We start from the raw sequence: 26,506 nt of genomic DNA on the forward strand, positions 1-26,506 counted from the left end.
CCCATCCACCCATCTGACATTGCCAGGCAGCTGGTGCCATTACTGAGCACTGATTACTTGTCAGGCAGTGTGCCAAGCACTGGCGTATTAATGACTTGAGTGGGGTTCTTGTCTCCCGGGGTGTTGTCTAGAGCGAGGGAGAGAGACATGGAAACAAGTATGCCCAGGTGGAAAGTGTTACTCCCTTACATCCTTGCGCTCTTCTTGGGCGGGATGAGTAATCAAAGCAGCATCAGACATCCATATAGAGAATTTACATGAGTATAATTTCTAAAGAATAATGGATTGATCAGGAATATTTATCCTATGTTTTGGAAACTGGCGCTTAAATTTTGAACAGTAGTGATGGCGATTTTACATGACAGGTAAGAAAGGATCTGAAAATAAAGATTCTTAGCTAGAGGACATGTTCACCTATAAACCTAGCCAAAGCCCTCCAACAGTACATTCTTCTAGGCCATAAAAGAGGGAATAGTGATTGCTCCTCCTTTAAGAAAAGGACAGAAGCTCAGCATGTGATTATCTCTTCTTTGACTAGGGAAGAATGAAGAATTTAGGCAAGGCAAGACCCTTCTCAGCCTCAAGGGTTTTCTCTGTTCTTAGCTCAAAATGCTCTGTGCCAGAGCGGGGCTTCCAGAATCTTGGGATGATCTGATTTGCACAGCTGCAGAAGTGATGTTCATACATCCCCCTCAGCCCACACAGGAGCAGGTGCCTAATTCATCCTTGTGGGAAGAGAGAGGGTATGCCAAGTGGGGGTGTTGTCCACCCTGTGTCCAAGGAGATCAGCCAAACAAGGAGATGAGCCCGGGGGTGCCTCTGCCCATGCCTGTGTGACTGTTGAGGACAGAGACACAGGGCCTCTCCTGTGGGAGTTCCCCAGATGTTCAAGTTTTCTTTGCATTCAGCTTTGTGGTGGATGACTCAGACACCCCTATAGCCCATGACTGGGGACAGAGCCATCCCCAAATGGAAGGGGCAGTTACCCTCATTCACCCACAGTGGTAATCAAAGAAAGGCACCCAAACGGAGTGGTCTGGAACATTCCACAGGGCCTATGAACTCTTCCCTAAAAGCTCCTGGGACTGGCTCCTTTCCAGATGTCCTCTTAGCAATTCTGAGTCATTTGCAGCAGGAGTAAGTGACTGTGGAGTCAGCAGTTGTGAGTTGAAGGAGCCAAATTATCGCTTTTATTTTTGGCTTTGCCTGGGGTCAGAATTCCTTTTGTTTCTGATTTACCTTTTGTTTGAGGAACTTGGCCTCATTTCTGTGTGAAGAACATTCCTTAGTCAACTCAGTCTCAACTAAATCCTTCCCTTGCACTGATGCTTGTTAACCCTGCATTTTTCTAGATTTAATTATCAGGCCTTTCCTCTCAGGAGTTTTAGAAGGTGGTCTGAAGACAAAGGAAGTTATTATCATGAGTGAGCTGGAGTAATAATGACAGCAAAGCTGTGTGTTAGGCGCTGCTTTAAGGACTTTCTATAGTTCAATTCTTAATTCTTGTAATAACTGCTAATTGGAAACAGAGTCTCAACAACAAAGGGTTTATTAGATAATCAAAGTGAGGATTTGAACCTGGGAACAGTCCAACAGATTTTACTCTGAGAAGTGTTCCAACAAACACAAATTTGAATTTAGTTTTTATAGGTGGAAACAGCGAGTCATGGACATTAAAGATGTAATTATTCTTGCTAGGAGGCTTCTGGCTCTCTGTTGTTTGGAACCAGAGGTATCTCAATGCTCTGTCTGTGCAGAAAAAGGCAACCCTGGGCCTTGATCTCTTCCTCTCTAAGAATGTACTAGAGAGGCAAAGGGTGAGGCCCAGTGTTACATCTTCTCTATCCTCTTCCTTGGTCTTCAGCAGGGGTGAAAAGCGGGGTCCACAGCAGGTTTTGCATGGCTGTTTCAGACTTCAGGTCTGTGCAGATGGTTTTGCTCTTGTCTACTAAAGCAGAGAGAGACCTTGTTCCAGAACACTTCAGAGCATGCTCACATACCTCATGAGCTAGTGCACAATGCCCTCCCCATTTTGCAGGTGAGGAAACTGAGTCACAGATGGTTCAGTAATTTGCTTGGATAATTCTGCTAAGTGTGGAATAAAAAAGTGGGTCACCCAAAGCATAACTCTTATCACAAAAAATTAGATATATTGATTTCACCAACATTTAAAATGTTGCTTTGGTAGAGAAGTCCGTTAAGAGGATGCTGAAAAACTATGATGGTGCTAGGCTCTTCCTGGTGGCACAAAGGGTTAGGATGCAGCACTGCAAGCTAGCTGCAGCCACTTCAGTGTGTATTCGATCCCCGGCGCTGGAGGTGACCCACATGGCGCAGCAGGCCTCTCCTGACCTGTCCGCTGCTCCCCTCAGCAGTGTACTTCGTCAACCTGCCTGTTCTGCTCCCCACTCTGTCTCTGGTAAATCCTCTCACCACCCTTGCACCTCTTGTCTGTACCCCAGTTCTGTATGCATAAATAAATAAATCTTAAAAAAAATTTTGATGCTAACTTAAGGAGAAATATGCAAATCACCCATGTGATGAAAGACTGTTCTGTAGTATATGTAAAAATCTCTCTAAGTTCAGTAGTGGTTGGGGGTGAATCTAATAGGGCAGCACAAAGGAGATTCTTGGGATTACAGAGTAGTTTTGTATTTTGATTGAGGTGATATCCCCACACATCCAATCCATGCATATGATAAAATGTCTTGAATTATTCCCAAAGACAAAAACAAACACCCGTAAAAACCCTAATGCTGCCAGAATGAGTAAAACCCCAGTAAGGCCCACAGCCTCGTTAATTGTATTGTGCCAATGCTAATTTCCTGCTTGTGATAATGATTATAGTTCTGTAAGATGTGACTAGGGGTGAGGGAGACTGGTGAAGAGTACACAGGATCTCTCTGTTCTATTTTTGCAACTTTTGATGCATCTATAATTACTTTTTATGATGAAAATAAACAGAGTTAATAAGACATGGCATTGGGCCCTCTCTGGTGGCACAGTAGGTTAAAGCACAGCACTAGGAAGCTATCTGCAGCACAAGTTCGATCCCCAGCCAGGGAGGTGACCCACATGAGACATAACCAAAGCTTAGGAGTCTGGGATCTTGAGGATTAACATTAGCAGAAGGTGCATGGGACAGGAAGCTTCTTTCTCCCTGCTTCCTTTCTGAATACAAGTGTGACCACACACACACACACACACACACACACACACACACACACACACACACACACACACACTGTCTCTCAGTTGCAGCAAATTTGAGTCCATTCGTTACATCCCTGCTCCAGTGTGACTCCTCTGAAGAGATTCCTATTTTGCTTTTTCCCCACGAGGAGGATTTCCCTACACCAACACACAAAAGCATTCTTTCTCATACGACCAGCCCCTCCACTTTCAGGCAGGTATTGGAAGGCGGGATGAGGCGCCTCCTGGCTCCCCAAAGTAGCTCTAAATGGGTTCTGCCCTCTGCCTAAAGACAAAGCCTTCTCTTAGTGTGAAAGAACTTTAATGGGATTAGAGAGCGAAGAGAAGAAAGGCTAATAGTTGCCCATGAAACACCCAAAGCTAGCCAACCCCTGTGGGTAAATGCCCAGCCAAACTGGGCTGGCTCGAGCAGGGTGCCGAGGCCCGAAGGCCTGTCACAAATCTAAGGCCCCTTCTAGCAGAGAAACCCTAGAGAAGGGGCAGAAGGGACCAGGCAAGTCTGGAAGGAAAAGAGTCAAATCAAAGTACAATGGCTGCCATCGTCAGCCTCCCCAACGGGCCTTCACCCAGCCTCTTCCGAGTGTCTCTGCCTCTCCCGACCCCCATATATCCTTTCATGTCCCCAAGTCCCCTGTTTAAGTCCAAAGCTGCGAAGCAAGCGGGCCCCCTTCAGAGATCTGTCCCATGTGCCTCCTGCAGGACCTCTCTAGCTTCTCTGGGCTCAGCTCACCCTCACCAGTGGCCGGACACGAAGCTGCACCTTGCTATGGAGATTTACTCTTTTAACAGGGCATCTGTGTGTGTGCTCAGAGTCGTATTTCCTATGTCTACAAAAACAGCCCTCCCTTCTGGTAGAGCAAGTGGCCTGCAGGCCTGGCCGCCACCTCTGTCTCAGAGACGCTCGTGGTGTGAGCCAGTCAGGGCCTGGGCCCCCCTCCAGTCTCCCTTCTCAACGATGGTCTCACATCTGCCCAGGACAATCGGGTCTTCATTCCCCACTGGAGACACATCCTACCGATGTGTCTCCATGGCCTCGGCTCTCCTCCTGACACGGGCCAGCGTGTTACCAGCCATGTTCCGGAGAAAAAGAAAACTCTAGAATCCAGAGGAATAATCCTGGATCCAGGTGCGAACCAAGGAAGCCCAGAAGCCAGCTGCCCAGCGAGGTGACCACAATCCTCAGTGCTGCTGTTCTTTATTGCAGGCAATGGTATGGGCCGGGGAGTCCCAATGTAGGCTCTCCCCACCCTGGAGCCTCTGCTGGGAGTGAGGGCTGCCCTGGAGAGCAGCATGGACAGTCTCGGGACTCACCCCTTATCTGTAACCCCCACGCACACTGCACAGAGCCGGGAAGCGCCTGCTTTCTACAGCTTCTCCCTGCAGCTGGTGGAGGGGTGTCGGGAGTATGCCGGGACCTGGGTGACGAGCTCAGCTCACCTCCAGATCAGACCTCTGAAAAATGAGCCCCTCTGCCGTGGTCGCAGTCGTGAAAGGCACGTCTGAGCCGAAACTCTGATGAGTTTATCTTCAGGGCTGCATCCCCCATAAAGGAGGAGCCATAGCTGAAGTTCCCTTTGTGGACATTTGGATCTGGGTGCAGCGTCTGCTCACTGGCTGAGGTCGCTTAGGGATGTCCTGGAAGTTGCGCCTCACTGAGGACTCCCAAGCAGGGCCGCCTTCAGGTGAGAGGGAATGGGTGCTGGCCTGTCTTTCTCGCAGTTGTCTATACTCGTGGCTGCAGCCGGAGGGCAGCCCGGCCTTGGCGTGGCGTCCATTCGAGGTCCAGTCTATGCTGCCGGTCTCCTTCCGCTCCGGCTCCTGCAAGCCCTCCAGACATTGCAAACTGGGCCGAAGAGCACAGCCTTCCCGCGCAGACAAGGACCTGCTTCCGTCGGGTGTCCGGCAGCCGTGCTGCCCTGCTGGAACCTCCAAATGAGACTGACTGAGCTCTGGCACCTTCCGGAGCTTCTCCTGCCCTGGGCACCCAGGAAGGCGGCGCCTGTGAGTTGGTGTTGGCCAAGGAGGTGAACTTCTGGAGTCTCAGGTGTCAGCCATGCCAGGCAGGGTCAGAGAAGGTGAGGGGAGCTGGAGTGCGTGAATTACAGCGATTTCTGTTGAGTAGTCAATACAGATATTTGTTGGCTATTGAAGCCCTTTGGTGCAGTGTTCCTAATGGGAGCAGGCTTGGACTAGACCAAGAAGCCTGGGTGTACAGCCTGCTGTGTCCTTGCAGATTCAGGCTGCGCCTGGAGTCCCGGCCTCGGGGCCGTGCTGGGTGGCTGCAGCTTCCAGGTGCTGGCCAAGGCCACCACTCGGCCGAGAACCAGCTGGACACCCGTGGATGTTTTGCCCTCATGAGTTTATAATTGGGCAGGCTCTGTAAACTCATTTCCATCTTGCTGTTCAGTGCTTGGACACATCTGCTAAAGACTTTGTTATTTACATAAATACATTTATGGTAATAAGACATGGCGACTGCCCCCCCACAAGCATGAGATAACCAAAGAGCTGAACTGTTGAAGTCTTGGCCAGATGCCGCTTACACCGGTAAGCCTGGATGGTTCTCAGTGTCCTTGCTTAACTGTTGGCCGTAAGGTCATGTCAGCACCACCCTGGAGACTGAAGGAGGAGGGAGTAACTTGCTCATTAAGTCCTCTGGAACTTATAAATGACGTTTTTCACAAACTGAAATAGACCCTTGATTTTCTCACTTGGGCCATTTGAAGATTTGCTTGGTGGGGAAGGTTTCACGGAGAAGGTGACCTTTGAATGGAGCATGAAGAAGTAGTAAGTGGGTCGATAATTTGCAAAAAGGCATTTCAAACAACCGGTGTATTTTTTTACTTGGTTTTGAAATATTTAATGTCAAATGTGAAGTCTGAAATTCTAGCAATTAAAAGACATTTCAAAAGAATGTTGAGACTTCACCCTGGAGATCTTTAAAAAAAAAAAGCCTAGACTGGCCCCCTCATTTCCTAGTAAGGATGGATAGCATCACCTCTGGATTGAGGTCACCAGCCCATTTAAGTCAGAGGTTTCAAAGGTCTTTAAAGAGTTTCTCTGATTCCTGCTTAAAATTGGGTAAACCTATTCCCATTATTCATTTACTTAGAAAGACACAATCAGCCTGGATTTCACACCCCAGGGGGGAGGGGGATGATAAAATAAATTTGCAAGTGAGTATCTCGTAATCTCGTAGAGGTGGCACAAAGTGAGGAAGAGAGAGTCCCTGAGGAGGAGAGAGGACTGAGTCTAGACCTCCAGGGACCGCTAAGGGGATAAGGAAGAGAAAGATCTGGAAGATGAATGTGTCCAGGCCTCTGGAGGGAGTGGCAAGAGCTAGCTCCCAGCCTCCCTCTCAGTGCGACTTTATAAGGTCACTCTGTTTGAAACCATCTCCCATCTCTTGGAAAGAAGAATCCACCCTTTAGGTAACCACGCTCAGCTTGGAACACTGTGAGATGGAAGTTCAAAGGTTGCGACTAAAGGGAGGAATTGCTCTGAAAAATGCCCTTCGCCTCCATCACTGGCAGTGGGGCGAAATGGACGGAAATGATGGGGATGTTTTATTATTCCCCTTATGCGCTTGAAAGAACCATGGTTTTCTTTTGCATTGTATAGTAAAACACTCGATTTCTCCTTTTAAAAAAAAATCAAATATGTGTTTATCATATTTATTTATTATTTATTTATTTTTTAAAGATTTATTTGTACATACAGAACTGGGGTACAGGCCAGAGGCTCAGGGGTGGCGAGAGGCTTCACCAGAGACAGAGTGGGGAGCAGAACAGGCAGATCGACAAAGTACACTGCTGAGGGGAACAGCGGGAGGGCCAGGAGAGGTCTGCCGCACCTCAGGGGCAGGCAGAGATCAAACTCATGCTGAGGTGGCTTTAGCTTCTTAGTGCAGTGCTTTAACCCGCTGTGCCACCAGGGAGGGCCTATTTATTATTATTATTTTTATTATTATTTAAAGATTTATTTATTTGTACATACAGAACTGGGGTACAGGCCAGAGGCTCAGGGGTGGTGAGAGGCCTCACCAGAGACAGAGTGGGGAGCAGAACAGGTAGATCAACGAAGTACACTGCTGAGGGGAGCAGCGGGCGGGTCAGGAGAGGTCTGCCACGCCATGTGGTCTCCTCCGGGGCAGGCGGGAATTGAACTCATGCGGAAGTGGCTTTTTAGCTTCTCAGTGCAGCGCTTTAACCCGCTGCGTATTTTTTAAAGATTTTGTTTACTTATGCAATACCAGAACTGGGGTACAGGCCAGAGGTGCAGGGGCCGTGAGAAAACTCATGAGAAACAGAGTAGGGAGCAGAATAGGTCAGCCAATGAGCTACACGCTGAGGGGAGCAGTGGGCAGGTCAGAAGAGGTCTGCTGCGCCATGTGGGTCACCTCTAGGGCCGGGGATTGAACTTGCACTGAAGTGGTCACAGCCAGCTTTGCAACCTGCTGCGCCACCGGGAAGGACCCTAGATTTCTCCTTCTAACAAGGGCTGCCTTAGAACCTGGACAGCAATGTTCCCGTCTTTGCTGCCTGTGAATAGCATGCTCCACGGAGGCCTAGAAGGCTTCTTGAGGAATTCCTCATTTCCTAAGGATCTCAGGTTTTATCATGTGAGAGCATGTTTTATCTAGCTTTAGGGTTAAAAAAAATACAGAATAAAAAAGGCTGTCAGAGCCGGCCTCCAGGCAGTGGGATGCTGCCTGTGGACTCCAGCGCTGCCTTTCCTCAGGTCCCGGCCACCTCTCTGTCTTTCTACCCTCCTGCCTGGTCGTGGCAACTTCATACAGCAGGTCTGTAACTATCTGCTCCTGTGTGAACAGAAATGGTGCACAAATTGCATCAAATACATTTCTTTCTCTCTTGACAGCTTGGGTATTTGTTTTTTTTTAAGTGGCTTTAACAATAGTCGCGGCCAAATTATTAAATCACCATGGTCACCCTTTCTGTTCATCAGCTGCTAATGAACTTAGAAAATTGAGATTTCATCTGGCAGACAAATTCATTGTGTCTGACAAACAGCTTAAAAGTAGTTGTAAACAAGAACAAATTGGTGTGTGTGTGTTGTGTATGTGTGTGTGTTTCCAGTATGGACTGTGATTGACATTTGGGCTCTGCGATTACTGTGAGTCTTGGAGACAGGTCTGTGTTGTTAAGCCCCAAGCTGCATTGATCTGGTTTTCTTATCATTTTTTAAATTGAGGTATAATTCAAACCATAACGTCACCCTTTTGAAGTATGTGATCCAATGGGGGTTTTGGTGTAATCACATAGACATGCAACTGTTGCTATTATTTAGTTCCAGAACATTCTTCTCATCCCACAAGGAAAACCCATACTCATGACCATTCACTCCCATTCTCCCCTTCCTGAGTCTCTTGCAAACACTTTCTGTTTCTTTTTCTTAAATTTATTTATTTATGCATACAGAACTGGGGTACAGCCAGAGGTGCAGGGGCAGTGAGAATATTCACCAGAAACAGAGTGGGGGCAGAGCAGGCAGATTGACAAAGTACACTGCTGAGGGAAGTAGTGGGCGAGCACGAGAGGTCGGCTGTGCCATGTGGGTCACCTCCTTGGCTGGGGATCGAACTTGCACTGAAATGGCCACAGGTTGGCTTAGCTTCACAGTGCAGCGCTTCAGCCAGATGCACCACCAGGGAGGGCCCACACTTTCTGTTTCTATGGATTTCAACATGGCAGATTCTTTTTTTTTTTTTGAAAAAATGCTTTATTTCCTAAACTTATTATGAAGACTCTACTTTAAATAGTGTTTTGTTTCATTTTTTTTTTTAGTAAGAGACTTGTTAATGTCACTGGACTCTTTGATCTAAATCAGGAGCTATTTTTTTATAACAGTTTATTTTTACATCATTTTGTACATTTTTTTTTCCCATCTCAATTGTAATCCCCGCGGGTTTCCCATCACCAAGTCATCCATGTGCCATCACCATAATCCCGTGCATTTCCCTCCCCCCACCCCGTTTTTGATCCCATTCCCCATTCCACCCCCACAAAATGTCTCTGGTATATGGCTGTTCATTATTCTTGTTATTTTCTCGCCTGGTCCATTATACTCCTGCTATGAGTGAAACCATCCGGTATTTTTCTTTCTCTTTCTGGCTTATCTCACTAAGCATGATCTCAGCTCCATCCAAGTTGCTGCAAAAGACATCAACATGGCAGATGCTTAAAGGGTTTTTCTCTCTCTCCCATGTTGAATGCTTTCAGGTCATGCATCTTTACGCAGTTAGGCCCTGTAAACATAAAATATAGGTGTTGATATGGTGGTGGTGGTAGTGGTAAAAACCCAGCACTCCATCTAGATTTAATTCCTTCCCTTCCTGTCTCACCCCGTTTGTTGTTATGATCATTTGTGAGAGAGAGAATCCCTCCCCAGTATCTCCTTTACACTCGGTGGCTGCAGTTGTACCTGCATATATAGATTTGTCTTAATGCATACTTGTACTTGAAGTTTCTTGCTGCTTTCTTTCATCCTCCAAAACAGAATTGCTTTCTTTTTTCAGTTTCAGTGTTCCATATAAACATAAAAAATCAATAAATGTGCTGTATATTTGTGTGTGTGTACAAAACAGTGGCATTTCTTCAGGCAGCTTGTGAGGACTGAGATAATTCATAAAAATTGCTAGTACAAGGTTTGACACTTTGTAAGTGCTGGGAGAAATTTCTTTGCTAGGTGAATGATGGGTGACCTTGGGTACATCAGTTGGCCTCTGCCCATGTGAAACTTGTTAAATCGGTTGAGCCTAGTTTGAAGCTTGTTGATCTTGGGATGGGACTTCTGAGAGCTGCCTCCTTTCCTTCTACACTGGTTTGTGGAACATGCCAATGTGGAATTATAGATTTGAAAAAAACAAATACCATGAAAGGAGCAATTTACTTTATCTTGCTCTTTTCAAGTGGCGTGGGGAATGAAAAATGACCCAACTAAGACAAATTTATTGGATACCAAAACCACCACACTATTGATTCTTAAAGCCAGACAGCAAGGTTATGAATTGGGTGATAAAAATGGAAAACATTTAGCTTGACTTCTGAGATGGGGACAGCTTGTGTATATTGTCACAGCCATGGGGTTCTTCTGGCAGCTTCACAACTAATGAACTAGCACCTATTAAATAGACTCCTTGCTTTCTGCACTGTTTCGGTCTGATGTTGTGAGAGTGAGATAGATTTGAACAGCTTGATTTTTTTTAAAACCTGGATGCCTGTGGTTGGGTCTCTAACTTTGGAACATTAGCTGTAAGTTCTTCCCTTGACCTAAGTCCACGATCATTGGAAGCCATCAACAGCTTTGTACCCATGCAGAGGAAGGATTTCTATTACTGGGTAAATTTTGGAACTGCACTTGCTGTATTCTAGAAGCTAGCTTGGGGAACCCACATTTATTTTGATTGGATGATGAGTAGCAGAAAAGAGAGTTTTGCTGGCTGAGCAGGACTAGAACTATAGATCCCAGAGTCTGACTCCATGCTTTTTCTTGTACACTACTGAGGATGTGGAGATCCATGGTGGCTGTCATGTCATCCTGTCCATCCTCCAGCTGCCTGGACTCAGTCCTGTTGCTCTCTGCCAGTAGCTTCTAGGGACTGGGCATCCTTGACCCCTCCATAACTGAAATGCCTCTTCCTGACTCTGCATTGTGGTGCTTTTCTTCTTGACTTTCACATGATGTGAGATAGTTGTTTTGGGCTGACTATATATACCCATTCTCTCCCCCTCAGGATTCTTACGCTGAACTCATAACTCTTTGGACCTTAGAAAATGTCCTTATTTGAAAATGGGATCATTGTGGCTGAAATAAGCTAATATGAGGTCACACTGTGTTAGGATGAGTTTCCTGATCAAGGGGAAGTTTGTAACCAGGTACACACACCGTGGATGACACGTGGAGACTGGGACTGAGCTGCCACCAACCACTTAGGAGAAGCCTGAAACAGCTTCCCCCATTGCCTCCACGGGGGGCATGGCCTGCTCACACCTTGACCATCGACTTCAAACTATAGGAGATGGCATATTTCAGGTCACTTTGTTTGTGGTCTCATCAGTGTAGGTTTAGGACATGAATGCTGTCACCCCCTAAGCACCAGGCATCATGAAAGTTCCATTAATGGGGAGGGGGGAAGTAAAGAGTAGGCTGTAGGTTCTCCCCCACTTCCAGTTCTTTGGTTTTTAAATTATCAAAGTATCATTAAGTACATGATTCATTAATTTATATTCATTGAGTAATTGCTTTGAGCCAGACACCAAGCAGGGTACTTTTCCATCCGGTTTCATCCTGCTTCTGCCTCATGATGGGGGTGTAATGGACCCTTCCTGTCCTTAGTTCTCCCCTCTGTACCTTGGAAGGTGACACACATGTAGTAGGCATCTTGAGAGGATTAAGTGAGGTGCAAGTGTGGTGAAGTGCATGACCTGAGCCAGTTCTAGGTAGACCCTAGCTGCTCTACCTAAAATAGTTGCTTGGGCTGCCAGGGGCCAGCTTCTACACTTTTAAATCATCATCAATAATAAAGCTCCATTCTCACATGCACAGAAAAAAGGGTTTTAGTTAACATTTAGGAAAGCCATTCTTCGCAAGTGACAACTTGTCCACAAGCCTCTTGTGGCATTATTCACAGTAGCCATGAGGTGGAAACAGCCAGAATATCTACACCTAACAATGAGGAGACAGATGGCGTCTGTGGGCAGTTGGGGGTGGGGTGCTGATGCATGCTAGGACAGGGCTAACCCTCAGGAAGATTATGTTAAGTGAAAGAAGCCAGACACAGCGTGTTGCAGAGTATTCAGAATTATTGACTCCATGGGCATGGGAAGCACATGGTATTTGCCAGGGGGGAGGGAAAGAGAGGGATCTGGTGAGTGGGTGTGCATTTTTTTCTTTTTGAGTGATGAAAACTTGGAGAAATAAAAGTGGTGGTTGCAGGTTGAAGCTACTACATGCCACTGAATTATGCACATGGTTGTTTATATTTTATGTCACTTTCACCTTCGTGAGAAAGAGAGGCATCTGGTTTAGTAGCAGGGATATTTATGGAGTCCAAATCAAGGAGCCACTGAACAAGGGGATCAAGTATAACTGCTTGAAGTCTTCATATGGAGTAATTCAAGTATCCTGCAGTCAGGATACTTGTTTGTATTCATATCAAGGGGACTCTCTGTGGTGTTTCCTTTCACTGTGGCCAATCATGACCATGGAGAAGGTCAATTTTCTAAGACACATTCAAGGTCAGCTCAGTGGACTCTGGAAAGCATGGATGGCACTGACCACTGAGCCCAGCAATGTCCTCGCACTTCTAGTGATTTCCTTCTGCCAGGAATGATTTCTCTTTCCTTGCCAAGCTTTTGAAATTGTTCCACCATTTTGGTTCAGCCCAGATGTTTGCTCCATTTCTCCCAAGTCTTGTCTTGTGTTCATGTTTGTGGTGTCTGTATCTCATAAGGCTCTTACAAGGCTCCTCAAGAGCGAGACCCTGTTCTAGCCATCTTTGCATCTCCAACCCCGAGCTCTAATGCCTGGAATTGAGGGGACCCTAGTAGGGGCTCACCACTTCCCCTGGAATGGGATGAATGTGAAGACTAGAGAAAAGGTAAAGAAAGAGCTACCTTCTTCATGTAATTTGCCACAAGATATACTTATATAAAACTCCATAGGTCTTGGAATGGAGAGGGGAATGAATGGGTTCTGCTAGTTAGACACATAATCCTAGGAACTGGGAAGACCGACTTGGCGTCTGCAGAATCGGCCTTTGTTAAATGCTTCAGTGTCTGCTTAAGCAGAATGGTAATGCAGAGGCGTGGCTGCTTAAATCATCCATTTCCAGGATGAAAATCAAAAGAATGAAGACCAAAACAATCCAATGGGGGGGCTTCATGGGTAGTCTCTTGGATGTGATTAAGAGCTGATTTAACATTCAGGAAAAAATACACAAAATCAGCCTTCCTTAGAGCTGTAATCTGACCTCAGGAAAAGTGTATATCCTCACGAAAGATTAATCTGCATTAAAGATCTGTTTGGCGATGCATTGTTGAAAGAGGTTAATGTTGGTAAGTGAAAATTTTTGATGGCTTCTCCATTCTTCTCCCCCTGACTTTTTGCTTCTCCACCTGTGTGGCCCAGAGAGAGCTCTGTGCAGAAGTGCTACTCACTCACAAGCCTGCCATTGACATCTCTGTTAAACTGCGGTCCCTGCCCTTGAAAAACAGAATCTAGATTATGTGGTGGAATGAAGAGGTGGAAATGAGAAAAGGATGGAATGCAGATCCTTGCTCTTCCCTTCCCCATGTATGCCTCCTCTTACCTATCAACGCCCTCAGCAACCCCACCCATGCCCACCACTTCCCCAGAAAGAGGGGGTCATCTTTGGAGCAGTGGATCTGCAGGTCTCTGTGGCATGGGCCCTGTGGAAATGTGCTCTGAGCGCTTTCATGAGGGATGAGCTTCCCTCCAAAGAAGTGAAGTCTTAGACCAGGTTGCCAGCCTCAGCACTCTTAATCATTTTTGGTCTAAATAACTTTCTATTGCTGGAGGGCTCCCTTGTGCCTGCAAGGTGTTTAACCCTGACCTCTACTCACTAGATGCTAATAGCACCCCATTCTCTGAAGACTTGATACCCAAAGTGTCTGTAGACATTCCAGATATACCCCAGGCAGTGGCAAACCCCTCTTTGCCCACACCGAGAATCTCTGTTAGAGGCTCACGTACAGTAGTAGGTAGGAGTTAGTTCAGTGGAAGGTGACTCAGGTAGAGGACGTGGAATTGGGGTGGGTCCTGCACTGGAAGGGAGATTTGGTCAGAGTTGGAAGGCAAGGTTGGCACGAGCCCAGTCTGGAGGTCTCGGAGGCCATGCTGAGGATGGCTCATCCCATTTGCAGGCAGAAGTCTTGGGGTTGAACCCAGTGTCCTTCCCAGCATAACCCGAGACTCTTAACCTAGTTGTTATCGTCACCCCCAGTGAATCTTGTCTTCTTCCGGAGTGCTCAGCCATCCAGTTAATTCCAGTTGGCTCTATGACTGCAGCCCCCATCTCAGGCTGCTGTCTACCCAGTCTCAACCCATCCTCTCCTGTCACTACAATTACTTCCCTACATAAGCTGAGGCCAAGACTTAGCAAATAATCACCTGTGGTGTCAAGCCCCTGGCCTCTGGGACACCTGAAAGGTGGCTAGTTCAGATTGAGAGGTGCTCTTAAAATGTAAAATACACTCTGGATTTCAGCAACTTGGTATGAGAGAGTATAAAATATTTCAATAATCTTTTCTATTACTATATTTTCTATTATTAAATGCAACTGAGACATGCTCCGTTAAATGAAATGTATTATTAAAATTAACTCCTCTTAGTCTTTTTATGTGTTCCAAGGTGGGGGTGGAAAGAATACTATGTGGCTACACATATTGGTTCTTCCTGAGAATCGCTTCCTAATACTAATTTGTTTCAGGGGATAGTCCCCCTTTGAGACACAGAAACGGTCTCTTTAGAAAGAGCAGGAACTTCTTGAGTGTGCTCAGCTCATTTCCCCCCCACCTCTCCCCACCTGGTGCCCCCACCCAGACCACCCAGATGGAAGCTGGTCTTTCCTTCTTGCAGACTTCTTTTTTTTCTTTTTTTTTTTAAATAATATAATAGTTGATTTTTATATCATTTTGTGCATTTTTCCACCTCAGTTGTAATCCCTGTGGGCTTCCCATCACCAAATCCCCCTTGTGCCATCACCATAGTCCTGTGCACCCCCCCCCCCATTTTTGATCCCATTCCACCCCCATAAAATGTCTCTGGTATATGGCTGTTCATTATTCTTATTATTTTCTCGCCTGGTCCATTATACTCCTGCTATGAGTGAAACCATCGGTATTTTTCTTTCTCTTTCTGGCTTATCTCACTAAGCATGATCTTTTCCAGCTCCATCCAAGTTGCTTTTGCAGACTTCTTTTACCAATAGACATTTGTCCATGTGTCTGTCCATTCCCCAGATGTCTCCCACATGCCTGGGTACATGTTGAATATAAACCAGCAGTGGCTTTTGTCCAAGTGGAGATTAAAATCCAACAGACAAGGCAGCCATTAACTGAGTATTTAATCAGATAATTGTAGAATTCCAAAGTGTGAGGGGTCCTACCTAGAGGAAGGGCCAGAGCGCCCTGCATGCCAGTTTCCTGTCCTCTGTTATTGCTATGTTCGTGTCTCCACCCGTTCCTGGGTTGACTCCTGACCCCTGATGGGACAGTGTTAGGTTGGCACCTGGGAGGTGAGTAGGACATGAACAGTAGCTTCAAGAACAGGGTGATGGTGAGTTGGAGTCCAGAGAGCTCTCTTACCTTCTCCTCTGATGTGAGGACACATTGAAAGGACGGTGGTCGATGAACTAGGAAGAGGGCTCTCAGCAGCCGCTGAATCTCAGGTCTCCCCGCCTCTGGAACTGTGAGAAACAGTGTTGTGTAAGCCTAGTCAATGGCATTTATATAATAGCTGTATATATAGCAGCCCAAATGGGCTGAAACACCCTTCTCCTGCTTAATGGAAGTCACAGCAAGAAGCCGACAATGCTTGCGTGAACTTTGGAATCCATTGGCCAGGCCGTTAGCGTCCAGCTACTGCGTTTTAATGTCACTAATACCTCGAGAGCATCTCCCATTGTTGGGCCATCCTGTTGTGGACTTCGCTGGCTCCCCCTCCTGCTCAGCGGCTCCCTGTCCTCACTGTCCTTGGCTGTTATTTGGCTACTCCTAGTTAATCGCCTTATCCTTCGAAGACTTCAGTTCCCGCCACACATTCTTACATCTCGGGTCCTTGATCTAAGTGGCCAATTCCAGCACTCACCACTTCACCGTGACCAGATTCACACTTAAGAACTTGGCGTTACCAAGAGCAGCACAACCTCCAAAACCTGAAATGTCCCCACACACCCCCAGTTAGCACCCGATTAGCTGCTGAGGCCATTATACAAATTCCTTTCCATCATCATCAGTGGCTGCTTTATCGCTGCCCGTCCAGATCCAGATCTTCCTACAGTCTCTCTTACTCAGCTTGAGGTCAGGGCCCATCATGACGACTCCCGTCTGCAAGCATGCCCGCCCACCCTCTGCTGTCCTCACCAAGTGCCGTAGCCTAGAAGAGACACAACCATGCTAATCTTTCAAGGCTTTGTGTAGGAAGCCAGATGTTGGGGTGAGAAATGGCAGTGCCAGGAAGGCATGTGTTCCCTGTAATCATTTCTGATTTCAAATGGCCAGTGTCCTTTCTCTAGTGAACTCACTCTCCTCTCCACTGGAATGTTGATCCCATATGTTCCCCTTGCACCTCTGCATTGATGGGGAAGCTCCAGGAATGTTACAGGGTTCGGGGTTCATTTCTCTCCCTAGGTATGACTACCCCCATTCCACCGGTTCACGCTGGTGACCCAGTGTGCGCCTCTCTCTGAGTGTTCAGATTCACACAAGCAAAGATCTGCCTTGACCACTTGCTCCCTCGATCTCATCTCCTGAGCTCTCTTCTATGCCTGTTTGGTAGATTTTCAACAGCTCCTTAAAGGACAACCTCTTGTAGCTTTTTGTTCAAATCAAATAAGATACCTCCATGTCATTCTCAAGCCTCATTCACCCCATCATCTTTTCAGATCCACACATTCTCACACCCTGCAGTTTTTAACCCCTAGAGCAAGTCTCAGGTCTGTGCATTTTTCTCTAGTTGCTCATCCGGGTCCCTGCATCCTGCAGCAAACTCCTCACTCAGATCACACAGGAATGAGTCAGTGTCTCCTGCGTTCTCTAAATGAACAGCGAGCTCCTCGGCACGTCCATATGGCCCTGCCCAGTGCAGCCCAGCTGGACCGGTGTGGCTCTGGGTCCTCACCTCTGGCCCCTCACCCTTCAGTTCTGCTTTCCTCTGGCCTCACTGCCCTTCCTCCGAGGACGTGCCTCAGGGCTTTTGCAAGTGCTTTCCACTGCCTGGAATATGAATCACTCTGCTCTTGGCAGACCTGGATGCCCTAACCTAACCTAATCACATCTAGAGCTTGATGCTGTCAACTCAAAGCAGCCTCTCAGACTCAGTGACCCCTCCCCTCTCTGCACTGCAGCGTGCTCTGACTCCTTCACAGTGCTTGTCACATTTTAAATGACACAATTAGTGGATTGATTACTTGTTTAGTGGCTGCCTTGCCCACTAGATTTTAATTTCTACATGGGCAAAAGCGCAGTTGCGTTATTGTATGTAAGCTATTTAAGGTGACACTCACTAAATGAATGGATGAGTGAATGAATGAATTAGTAGATGGATGGATGGGTCAATAAGTGAATGGATGGGTGGGTGAAAGGATGAATGGATGGATGAATGGATGGGTGAATGAATAGTAGAACCTCAACAATTAGGTACCGCAGTCACTCTGGAATTGTTTCAATAAGCTTTCTGTTGACGCCCTTGAGGTTTAAAAGGAAAGGGAGGAGGCCTCCTGGCCAGTGTTTGCTACAGAAGCTCCAAAGAGGCACCTAGGCAGGTCCAGAGAGGAGGTACATCTCGCAGGATAGTCACTTGGGGTGGGAGTGAACCCCCGTGCGGGAGTCCCTCTCTGCAGGACTTGGTTTTGCCTCATAAATACAAGAGAGCGCTGCCAGGGAAACCTCAGGTAGCTGTGGTGTGTGAGTGGAGGAGTAGGCCCGTCTTCTTGTTACAGGACAGGGGGAGAGGGCACCCTTGAAGCCCCAAACCTGCCTGCTCTAAGTGGGTTCTGCTATCCACCGCGTCAAGACAAAACATATAAAACTTTAATGAAAAGGAACTTTAACACAGTAAATATACAATACAGAACACAAAGAATATAACTTCTAAATCAAACACCTGAAGTGACCCATCCCCTCGTGGGCAAAAGTCTACCCAAAAGGGATTGGCCCAAAGCAAGGCCTGAAAGCTGCCACAAGACTAAAGCACCTTCTGGCTGGGACCCATGGAAAAGGGTCAGAAATGTCCAGACAAGTCTGGGAGGAAAAGAGCAAAATCAAAGTCAGTATAAATACTGCCATAGTCACCTCCCTACAGGTCTCTCACCCACAACTGCCTTCACCAGCCCAGGGTCAGTAAACAAGCACGGTTTCTTCACCACATGCTTGCTGCTCCATGTGGCTTCCTCAGGTCTCCTCCTTCTCCATCCTGCCTCCTTCTCTTCTCTCTCCTCATTCCTTCTCTTCTCTCCTTTTTCTCTGCTCAGCTCCACCCTCCTTCTGGGTAGGGCAGGGAACCTGGAACTTCCCCTTTTCCTAGGGACCCCCCTGTTAAGTTCTAACTCTTAGAATCACTGCCTCAGACCTGTTATTTGCTCGTAGGGCAAGTTTGGGTCTTAAGTGGTTCGAGAGGGTTAGGATTTTTTACGTTTTCCCCGTCTTTGTGCTTTGGAGGTCCCTTCAATTTTCATTCCTTCTTCTTGTGCAGTGTTTCTAGAAAATTCTTACATCTTGAACATCCATGAAAAATCAATTTTAACTTCCATGATACTAATTAAAAGCTGGCCTCTGGTGTTGTTGATCATGGAGTTTGAAATAGGAAATTCTGACTAGAGGTTTTCAAATGGCAACCAGCCACCCCTTCAGGGTGCGTTACCATCAACACTCTCCTGTTGTTCATTCCCAGGTCCTAGTATTTAAAGTAAAGCTAAGGCACTTCTACTACTACATTGTCTGCTTTGAGGTATTTTGAATTTCAAACAGTATAACAAGAAGACATAATGTTTCAAGCTTTTAAATATTTTAAAATTATAATAGCCATGCATACTCCCTGTATAAAATCTATGAAAAATACATATGTATTGTAATTATCTATATCGCCTAACCAGAGATGGCTTTCAACACTGAAGCCTTTTTTGCATCTCTATAGATTTGTAGATATTTATACTATGTATCATTTATCACATTGCTCTGAATTGCAGCCACCTTTTACTTTAGCTTTGAATTCTGCTTTTGTGGCTTTTAACACTTCATGATAACACTAACTGAAAATAAAGTCTCAATGATAGTTAGACAAAGAGTTCATTAAATAGAATGAGGATTCAAACCCTGAGAGCGGTTCCACAGGTTTTAGTCTGTCAGCTGTTCTGATAAACAGAGGCTTGAATTTAGTTCACCTAGGTAGGAACAGGCATCCTTGAAGTTATTAGTGTAATTCTTCTTGATTGGTAGGCTTTCTTCTTCCACTTTGTTCTCCCCCTACAGATATGCTGATGCCAGAGGAAGGCAAGGTATGATTTAATCTCTCCCTTTCAAAACAATGCCCTGCAGGCGGGGTCCTCCTTGCTAAATCTTCTTTCGTTCCCTAATCTGCAAAGACTGACTTGATTTCTGTCTGCTGAAGGAAGCCTGTGAAGATGGCTTTGCTCTCTTGCCTGCTAACCCAAGGGTGGGTGGGTCCTGCCCAAATTCACAACATGTTTACTGTAATTTCTCATCAATGTAAATTTCATTGGTGAAGACAGATGGGAGGAGACTTAGGGATTATATCTTTAGTAGGATCAACTAAAGGGCTTACATTGGAACTGGATGTTAGTGTTGAGAAAGGTGCATTTAGACACCATACTTAGATCTCTGAGTTGACAGACGGCCTTGTGTCTCCTCCACTAGCCAGGAGCAGGTTAGGGACTGGTTTTCCTAGTTAATGCAGACATTTGAGCATGCTAGGGTGTAATTTCCAGCCCACCTCCTGTTTCTTCCTTTCTTCTTGTGTTGATTCTTGTATTGACTTCCTGAAGTAACTTTTGATAGAAATTGAGATTTCTTTCTTTAAAATGTGCTTTTAGTGCACAGGGGTGTCATTTAAAAGTCAAATCTATGAAGGAATATTTTTTACCTGCTGGGTTTAATTTCAGATGCCAGTGTTATCATAAAATGCAAACCACTCTGGACTCTGTTTTAAAACTTGGTACAAATTGTGCCAGTTGAAATGAACTTCTGCAGATGGAGTGAGGAAAGGTAGAAAATAAGTCTTCTGGAGAGATTTCTTAGTGCTATTTAAATATTAATGATATTTGAATTCAGTTCCATATATATTCCATATATTTCTCCTAAAGTCTGTATTCATCTATAGCTTTCAAATTATAATTGTCTTTTTTTTTTTAAGAATGAGAGTAAACAGTTATATTTGACCCTGAGCAAGAAAAGTCATAAGATTCAATATTAAGAATTTAAGTTAGATGGCAGAAAGGACGATGCTTATGGGAAAGGTAGTGGGAGTCCATTAGCTCACTGAAGAGAGCGTACCTCGGCACTGTCTGCCGCTCACGCCTGTGAGTGTGACTTCTGGCCAGTTACTCAACCTCTCCAGGCCTTGGTTTTCTCATCTGTAAAATGGATGGAGGATCACCTTTGCCATGTGGTGGGTGAACCTTTGCTAATCTGACCGCTCAAGGACTCTTCCAGCAGCCCTCCAACCAGAGTGTGGCTTCCTGTTATAGAACACAATGATGTTCCCGGAGATGGGATTGGCCACGGTTACAGCTGTGGGATCTGAGTCTGAATCCAGATTGTCTGATGGCACAGACAGTCCCTCCTCAGGGATCCCACTCCCTGCTGACTCTCATTCTTAGTGAGTGGCAGAGTTTGTAGGCAGAGTTTGCATCCATGCTTCCAAAGCAAAACTACCCTAAGGGGGGCTTTTTTCAAGTCAACAATTCTTTGTTTAAAGGGATTTTTTTTTTTTTTTTTTTTTTTTTTTTTGCTTTTATTTTCTTGGCCACACCCCCCAGCCCTGTGGTCTTTCATCTGTTACAAAAGAGGGCCATTTAGACAATTGTGTCAAATTGGCTGTAGAAGCCAGGGTTGATAGTTGAGATCAGCTCCATTAGGAGTTGATGGTTGGCGACTTGCTGAACACAGACCCCTGAATTTCATCCCATTATCTATTCAGCAGGAAATTATCTAGCACCTGCAGGTGTCTGAGGGAATGCAAGATGAACTGGATAGAAACACCAGGGCAGGGAAGACATTTCTCCCAGACTCTCACAGAGAGCAGGACTCAATGTGTTACTATCCAAAGGGACACCCCAACCAGTCACTTCATGGACATTTGGTCTTTGGGAAGTCAGTGCCTCGTAGGCTGTCTGCAGTGGGAGGTGAGGGGGGTGCTGGTGTGACGGGGAAGTGGGCTTCCTGCTACTTCTCTAATTGCAGCCTGTGTGACATCTATATTAGGAGGTGGGTGGAGATGAGATCTCATGGTCTGTTGGTTATTTAGTTCTTTTATAAGTCACAGGACTTCCTCCTGGTCAAATACCCCAAGTGAAAGAATGACAGGGTCTCTCCTCTATCTGCATTGACCTGTCTCGACCAGTTTTCTATTGTGGTCTGAGCATAGCCCCTCTGCTGGCTGGTGGCAGGTTACCGCGTGTCTCTCACTCTGTGCATGGTTGAGTGGTTTCCAGGCTTTTCTGGACGTCTTTCCTATCAGCAGTTGAAACTATTAAGACAGTTCCTGTTGAGCGTTTTTAGGTTTTCCTCTGTGATAAGATGGGTGTCTTCTGCACATGACACTGGCTGTCCGGTCTCTTCTTTGTACCTACTGCCCATCACCCCAACATCTCTCTGCCTGGAACTTGGGGGACTGCTTCACCATCTTGACCGCACGTGGCCACTCGACATCCTCATACATCCTTCCATGAGGATCCATGCAAATCCCATTGGTCACTTTATGCCAATTACTGTGGATGTTTTACGTTAGTTTCTCTTCTTCACCTGTGTCCCTCGGAGTGACCGTCTTCTAGCCATTTTTTGAAAGCACAGCACCTGGTTAGGGCTTCTTCCCTAAAAGGGTCTAAAAAATGCTTCTTTAGCAGGTGTCTTAGTTCAGACAACAAAGTACACTGCTGAGGGGAGCAGCGGGCGGGCCAGGCGAGGTCTGCCGCGCCTTGTGGGTCACCTCTGGGGTGGGGGATCAAACTCACATTGAGGCAGCTGCAGCCAGCTTGCAGTGCTGCGCTTTAACCTGCTGAGCCACCAGGGAGGGCGCATCCTTATTTATTTTTTAGGGAGCCGTCTGGTTTTCACTGGACTACAGATGCCATCATTATCTCTTGAGTATATGCAGTTTGCATATACTCACAGTGCTAAGCGCTCAGCCGTTCCTCTTTGCTCTTCCTTTCAGAGAGTATTATGAGGGAGGCCGAGGACTTGACGCCCGGGCCAGAGAAACGGCACTGCGAGTAGAGGTGGCCACCGCTGAGAGGATGCTGGGAATCTGCAGAGGGAGACGGAAGTTCCTGGCTGCCTCTTTGACCCTTCTCTGCATCCCAGCCATCACCTGGGTTTACCTGTTTGCTGGGAGCTTCGAAGGTAAGAATGGAAGTGTCCCTGAAAGGGGAGGGGAGGAGGGGAGCCTCAGCCATCCAGGAACTCTGGGGAGAACCTCTAGCCCTGCTGATGGAGAGAGGACTCCAGGGAAACAGCTGCTGGGTTCTCCAGGTCTTTGGGGGCTGGGGAGGGGTCAGCAATTCCAGAAAGGTAAAAGCAAACTGGGACAGGGTGTGCGTGCGTCGTTGTGATGGAGGCATCAACATGTCAAGTGCCAGCTGTGCCGTCTCTCACTGTGACAGTGGCAGGAAAAGGTCAGGCCCTGGAGGGGTCATGTAGCTCTTCATGGAGCCTGGTGTTTCCTGCATCCTTCCATTCACTGGTGGATTCACACCTTCCACATTTTTGTTGTAATTGTTGCTGGCGGTGGGTGGAGCGATATCTGTAAACCCGGGGCTGCGTGAATGCGGTGAGAAAGGCCTGGACCTTCGCAGGAAGAGGAGGTGAGAGATGAGGTTCCCAACAGCGTCCGCTGTCAGCGTCCACTGTGATGTGGAGGTGGCAGGGTGCTGGAGGCAGCACCCAGGCTGGGCTGGCTGCGAAGGGCGGTCAGTGTTCCTGCTCTGCGTTAGTGTGTTGCAGGAATGCTTGAACCAAGGCGTTGGCTGCTCCAAACAACTCAAAACAAATGCTCCTCCCTGGGGCTTTCCAGAAATCCGTAGAAAAGACCAGACTTGCCATTCTTCCAGCCAGCAATTTTAAATGCGGTGTGATGTTTTGCGAATCAAAGATGATTTTCTAAGCTTCGGGGAGGGAAGGAACGACAGTGTTGAAGAGTATACTTTCTTTTTATTTATCCCCACACTTGAGTTAAAAAAAAATCTCAAATGAAAATCTGTCTCAAGAAAGTCACTACTGTGTTTTTAAACATTTCCTTTATGCATAATTTTATTGACAGCTCAAGGCTACCTTTTAATTAGGAGTTCCACTTCACTCTCCAAGATTTGCCCCGAGTTAGCTCAGCTGAATCTAAATACCAGGTGGAAGTCTGTGCCTGTGGTAAGGCTGGGTGAGTGCCACACCCCGGTCACTTTCCTGCCCTTCATTCTCTGGGGTCCTGTAGCTTCCTCTGTGCGCTGGACAGTAAATTATGCCGTGGCCGCCGATGAGTGATGTTGGCAAAGGGAGCAGAGGGGGAAGGTGAGGTGCAGTTGCTTCTTGAAGAGATATAAGGAGACATTCTTCCTGGGATAAGGAAAGAGCCTTTATACACGAAGGCCAAGTGCATCCAGTACTAGCACAGCTTCAATACAGGAGAATACTGATTTTTGATAATATAACTAGACTTGGAATCATCATAGTGGTAATAACAACAATAATGCAGGCATTGCACTGAGGACTTTAATATGCCACAGTAACCTTATGAAGTAGGTTCAGATGAGGAGGGAGTCTCAGGGTAGCTTCAGGCATCTGCCCCAGGTCCAGTCAGTCATAGTGGGGCCTGGATTGAACTTGACAGCTGGTGTTTTAAACTACAATGCTGTGTCGCAGATTGGAACATCAGTGAGGAAGAGAAATTGACAAGGGGTTCGAGGTGCCCCATGCCTTCTTGGGGTGTCTGTGAGGAAAATTAGAAAATTTTGTTTTTTTTTTCTCACTGATAGAAACCCAACCCAAAATGGTTTTACGCAAGATAGGAATTTGGGAAGTAATGGCATCCATAAGTTCTAAGGTAGATTGGGCTTCAGGACGTGTTTGATCCAGGATCTTTAAATGATATTTGTGTAGCTCAGTCTCTCTCCATTCTTTTGTCTTCTCTTTGGCATGGTTTCTTTCAGGGTAGTTTTTGTGCACAGAGGAAGTTTTTGCTTACTACTCATCTCTAAACCCTATGGACAGGAGAGTTCCCATGAAGCCCTCAGTTTTGCCTCTGATTAAATAGCCTCAGGTGCCTGGAGACCAACCACTGTGCATAGGGGGTGCTGGGGGGAGGACCCTAGCTTTGTGCCCATTTGTGGTTGGGAGTGTAAAGCAGATGACTGAAACACGTGGCGAGAGACGTGCAGGGTGTAGTCCATACTCTCAAGGGACCGCACCATCCTTCCCAAAGAAGAGAGACTAGAAATTGATCAGTTAATCGGGGTTATGGAGAGCTCACAACTGGCTGTGCTTAGTGATGTGTCGAAGTCAACTTGAAGGCTGCTCTTCTACCCCCTGGCTGGTGGAGAGCCTGTGATCCATGGCATTGAATGGCAGGTAGATACAGGACTCCAAAAGGATCAAGAAAATTCTCTGAGACAACTGCACTGGCTGGGGTAGGGACTGTGTCTCTCAGAATGATGCTTAATCATTAATCCTGCCCTGGAACCAAATCACAAGCTTATCAACTGGGAGCCAGTGATGTGGGAATGTTACAAGAGGTTAGAGCAGAAAAGGTGACAGATTTCTTTCACTGGAATCAGAAAGCCCACAGCTGGGTCACTGCATTTATTTCTGGACTCTACACTTTAAAAACCATCGAGACAAGTCGGTGCACTTCAGGAGAATCTCAGTGAATGACAGTGCCAATTTAAACCTTGTTACATAAAGTCTGGTGGAAAGAATTGGACTGTTTACCTTGGAGAACAGAGGCTCGGGGTACATGATCAGCTTTAGCAAACAGCTGAAGGGCTGGAGAAAGGGAGAGGGAGAGGGAGAGGAGAGGGAGAGGAAGTGAGAGAGAGGGAGAGGGAATGAGAGAGAGGGAGAGGGAATGAGAGAGAGGGAGAGGGAGCAAAAGAGAGGGAGAGGGAGGGAGAGGGAGAGAGAGATTGTTGGATGGTCTGAGTCTGGAAGATAGCCATATGTATAACTACTTTGGGAAGCTCTGGTATTCTCCCCTAAACCTGAGCCTACCCTACAAACCCCCATTATCCTTAGTCACTTACCAAAGACAAGTGAGTGCACATTTGCACAAAAGACAGGTAAACGGCTGTGCCTTGTGTAATTGCCTGAAATGCCTGGGGATGCATCCACAGCGGACTGTTTGTGGAGGGAAGTACTATACAGCAACGAACAACATGTATTTCCAGTGCTGAGCGCAGGAGACACACACAAAAGCAAACGTTCTATATGATTCCAGTGATAAAAGGTGTCAAAATGGACAAAAATGAATCTGTAAGTAGAATAGAGTTCGGGCTGGGGCGCGAGACAGTCTTTGGGGTGCTGGTAATAATGACCTTGCCTCCATCTGTGTGAAGATCATGCAGGTCTCATGCATGTCATATCAGGGCTTGTTACAATGTGTTCACTTTTCTGGATGATCTGATGTTTGCTTTACAATCTGTGTAGATCTTGATAGTCAAGTTAGTACCTGAATCTGAAATGATTCCGTGGGCTTTGCATTCTGTTCAGTTGAGAGGAATTTTATTAACCTCTGGGACTTACGAATCGATGCCACTGTTTAACTTTGAAATTCAAATGCTTTTGACAAACGAAACTTTTCTTCTGTGGTAGATGTTTAACACGCCATTTCACTGCGTTTCCTTTCTTCCTTCCCGATCTCCCTCACCGTTTGAATACTGTTCCCCCTCCGAGGGGCTGATCATAGCCCTGACTTGGAGATCTGAGGTGTTCTCATGAAACCCTCATTGCAAAAGTGATTCTCTCCATTTGACATGACACCTGTGCACTCCGGGACCCCAATAAGGGCTGCGGCTCACGTGCTCTGGAAGCACCCTTGCTGCTGGCCGTGAACGCCGGGCCGCGCAGGCCAGTGTCCCCGCCTGTGCGAGCCGGCGAGCCATGTGCCACGGGTGGCAAGAAGCCCTCAGCATTGCGCTGCAGCAGACCTAGATATGCGAGGTGATTTCTGCCTGACAGGTGGACCCATCGTGAGAAGTCCGACATCAGCTGCCTCTGGCGGGCAGCGGCCTCAGTACGGCCATTTTTGAATTTGTTACCAGAGATTAAAAATTGGAAAGTTGCACATAAAAATCATGAATTTTGCTTTTCTTTCT

The 26,506-nt window shown here is 46.6% G+C and overlaps 1 protein-coding gene across 1 annotated transcript in view; it reads left to right on the forward strand.

Annotated features, from left to right (window-relative positions):
* LARGE (like-glycosyltransferase) overlaps positions 1–26,506 on the forward strand; it is a 419,193-nt gene that overhangs the window by 79,030 nt on the left and 313,657 nt on the right. The window contains exon 2 of the mRNA XM_004675709.2: positions 22,363–22,550. Coding sequence (XP_004675766.1) covers positions 22,445–22,550 — 106 coding nt within the window. The 5' untranslated portion in view covers positions 22,363–22,444. The remainder of the gene's footprint in view (positions 1–22,362; positions 22,551–26,506) is intronic.

This window comes from Condylura cristata, unplaced genomic scaffold (genome assembly GCF_000260355.1).
Source record: "Condylura cristata isolate star-nosed mole 26May11 unplaced genomic scaffold, ConCri1.0 scaffold00004, whole genome shotgun sequence".
NCBI classification, from domain to species: Eukaryota; Metazoa; Chordata; class Mammalia; order Eulipotyphla; family Talpidae; genus Condylura; species Condylura cristata.